The sequence below is a fragment of the Echinops telfairi genome, unplaced genomic scaffold, assembly GCF_000313985.2.
Source record: "Echinops telfairi isolate 266 unplaced genomic scaffold, ASM31398v2 ScPeMD7_655;HRSCAF=1070, whole genome shotgun sequence".
Lineage (NCBI taxonomy): Eukaryota > Metazoa > Chordata > Mammalia > Afrosoricida > Tenrecidae > Echinops > Echinops telfairi.
In genome coordinates, this window is record NW_022104553.1 from 16,977,644 (window position 1) to 16,980,936 (window position 3,293).

At 49.8% G+C, this 3,293-nt stretch overlaps 1 protein-coding gene across 1 annotated transcript in view; it reads right to left on the bottom strand.

The window, feature by feature from the left end:
- The window catches only part of RPL28 (ribosomal protein L28), a 1,856-nt gene extending 1,583 nt beyond the window's left edge, over positions 1-273 (bottom strand). The window contains exon 1 of the mRNA XM_045292381.1: positions 52-273. Within this exon, the coding sequence (XP_045148316.1) occupies positions 52-273 (222 nt within the window). The remainder of the gene's footprint in view (positions 1-51) is intronic.
- Positions 274-3,293: the final 3,020 nt, after the last annotated feature.

Genomic DNA, 3,293 nt, shown 5'->3' on the forward strand with positions numbered 1-3,293 from the left:
GGCGGCCACGCCGGGCGCACAGAAAGCGGCGCGCTCACCTCCTCTCCCTACCGCGGCCGGAGACGGAAAGAGGTCTGCGGAGGGCGGGGCGACGCCTTTAATACGGCACACGCGTTTCCGCTTCCGTTCTGCGCGCGCCGCGGAGGCCGCCCACCGTCGGCTCATTCCGCCAAACGGGCCCCGGCTGGACAGGCTGCGTCCCGAGGACGGTTCGGGAGTTTCCGGAACCTCTCGGCTGCGTTTCGGAAAGGCCGGGAACGCCCCGAGTCCCATCCCGCAGCGGGCTCTTTCCAAGATCGTCGCCAGCGCTTGGCACCTGTGCTTAGCATATGGTGAGCGCCCAGTGAATATTTGTGTATGAACGAGTGTTTGCGTGAGTAAACGATGAAGACCGGCCCCGGCATCTTCGGAAGCTTCCGGTGTTCTTTCGTCAGCGCTCGGCTGTTTCCGACGAAGCCGTCCGAACCCGTTCGGGCATTTTCGAGCCTCTCCGGAAATGCTCCCCGCGGGAAGTAAGCCGGTGCTCACTTCGGGGCTTCTCGGTCTGCTTCCGGCCGCGTTCGGAACCCTTCGGCTCGTCGCCGCGCCTCGGTATCCGTCCGCCCTCCCGAAGGGCCACGGAGACGGAGCGAAGCTGCGCAGGAGCCCGGCCGCGGCCGAGCCGGAGACCACAGGTTTCCTCCAAGGGCAGTTGTTTGAAGAGCTTTACAAAGCCCTTGTTCGGATTTGGGGTTCAACACAACAGTGGGAGTCAAATCCTGTAACCACCGTTTTAAGTGTACAAAAAGATGTACCCCAAGATTGCTTATCAGTTCTTACAGTTAACCCTTAAATAAGAACAATGAAAGAGGCACAAAGCTAGATTGTTATAAGAAAATTGCAAAATGTTAATACGTGACAAAAACAATAAAACCTAGTTAAGGTACTTTCGTATTGTTTCTTGACTGGCGTCCTCACTCACAACATTCTTCGCTTATATCCAAGCATCGTGGGCTGTGTGACTTACCCTTAACAAGGTTTTCACTGTCGGAGTGGGATCCCCGTCCTTTACACCGTAATCATTGTATTAGCTAAATTAGAAACAGGCAGCTTCTCAGAAGGGACTATGTTCGTCTTTGGAAAAAAAACCTTTCCGCTTTACTGAACTTAACAGCAATTGTTCTGACAATAGTTTTGGCTCTTTGAACACTTTCAGGAATTGCATAATTCACGTGTAATATCTCGTGGGAATTTGGGGCGTCACACAAAGCAGAAGCGAACGACCGCGTGTCATCCTCTAGTTGGTTGACGCGTTTTCTCTCTCTTTAAAAAAAAATCATTTTATTAGGGGCTCATACAACTCTTACCACAATCCATACACACATCAATTGTGTAAAGCGCATTTGTACATTCATTGCCCTCATCATTCTCAAAACATTCTCTCCACTTAAACCCCCGACATTAGGTCCTCATTTTTCCCCTCCCTTCCCGCTCCCCCCTCCCTCATGAGCCCTTGATAGTTTATAAATTGTTATTTTGTCATATCTTGCCCTGTCGACGTCTCCCTTCACCCACTTTTCTGTTGTCCATCCCCCAGGGAGGAGGTCACTTATAATCGGTTCACTCTTTCCTACCCACTCTCCCTCTACCCTCCCAGTACCGCCACTCACACCACTGGTCCTGTAGGGCTCATCCGCCCTGGATTCCCTGTGTTTCCAGTTCCTATCTGTACCAATGTACATCCTCTAGTCTAGCCAGACTTGCAAGGTCGAATTTGAGTCATGGTAGTGGGAGCAGGGAGGAAACATTTAGGAACTAGAGGAAAGTTGTATTTCTCATCGTCGTTACATCGCAACCTGACTGGCTCGTCTCCTCCCCGAGACTCCTCTGACACGTTTTTCTCTTTACATCCTATGTTTGTTGACTGAAGTAACAAACACGAGAGACTAAAAATGTAGAATTTCATCAAAAGTATAACAAATTTTAAGAAAGGAATAGATAAATACTACTAGCATAGTTCCGCTTAATGTTTTTTATACCTATGGTTGAAATGAACATTGCTACGGGCTCCCAGAATACACTGCTGTGCAAATGAATGATAAAGAGAGTAAGCAATGTACATTTCTGATTTCCACACTGGACCAGCTGACTACCATCCAGAGAACCCCGATTACAAGTGCCATTTTAACAACTGGTTCTCTGAACTCAACCAAAAATTAGGTTTCAGTTCTGCAGAACCAGTGTGAACAAGCTGAATCCCAACAGAGGTTCAATGCCTGGGAGACCTGCTCCTTCCCTGTGCCACCCGCACCCCACTCCCCTTCCAGCCTCTCCTATGTTGTTTTTGGGGGCCATCCAGCCCATTTCGTCCCACAGACCCTACCTGACAGAGTAGAACTGCCTCCCACACACACACACTCCCCCCAGGGTTTCTTCACAGGATTTCACTGCCCGGCTCTTGAAAACCCAAGAAGCTGCTGGTGGGTTTGAACCGCTGGCTTTTAAGTTAGCAGCCTAAAGGTTCCTTAACCGTTGCACAGTCTGCTTTACATGGTGGTTAGAGTGTTCTATTGCAGATTGGTTAGAGACCCAACCTACAGTAGAATAAAGCCCTCCCGGCCCACCCCCCATCCTCACAATTGTCATGTTTGAACCCACTGGGACGACTCATTTAGAGGCCCTTCCTCTTGTTGGTTGGCATCTCCATGCCAAAGAGAGATGTCAAATACCAGTAGGGTCACCCATGGTGGACAAGTTCTACCGGAAGCTTCCAGACTGAGAACAGATTGTGAAGAAGGACGAGCCCTGGCCGCTGGAAACGTTGTGAATGACCGCGGAAGCTTGGGTGCTCTGCTACATGCTGGAGCCCTGGTGGTGTACTGGTTACAGGTGGGCTGCTCAACTCCAGGTCAGTTGTTCGAAACCATCCAGAGGAAGAGGAGACTTTCTACTCCCATCAAGAGTTACAATCTCTCTCAGCACTGATGAAACATACAACTTTCCTCTAGGCCAGTGGTTCTCAACCTTCCTAGTGCCGCAACCCTTTAATACAGTTCCTGATGTTGGGGTGACCCCCCCCAAAAAACATAGAGTTATTCTTGTTGTTACTTCATAACTGTAATTTTACTACTGTTACGAATCTGGCAACCCCTGTGAAAGGGTTGTCTGACCCCCCCCCAGAGGGGTCGCGACCCACTTGATTAGAACCACTGCTCTGGAACATTTTGGTCATTGAAGAGAGTTCTGTTGCACAGCTGAGTTAGATTATGAGACAGGTTACTTGTATTCATTTGCTGATGTTGCTTGCGAACCCA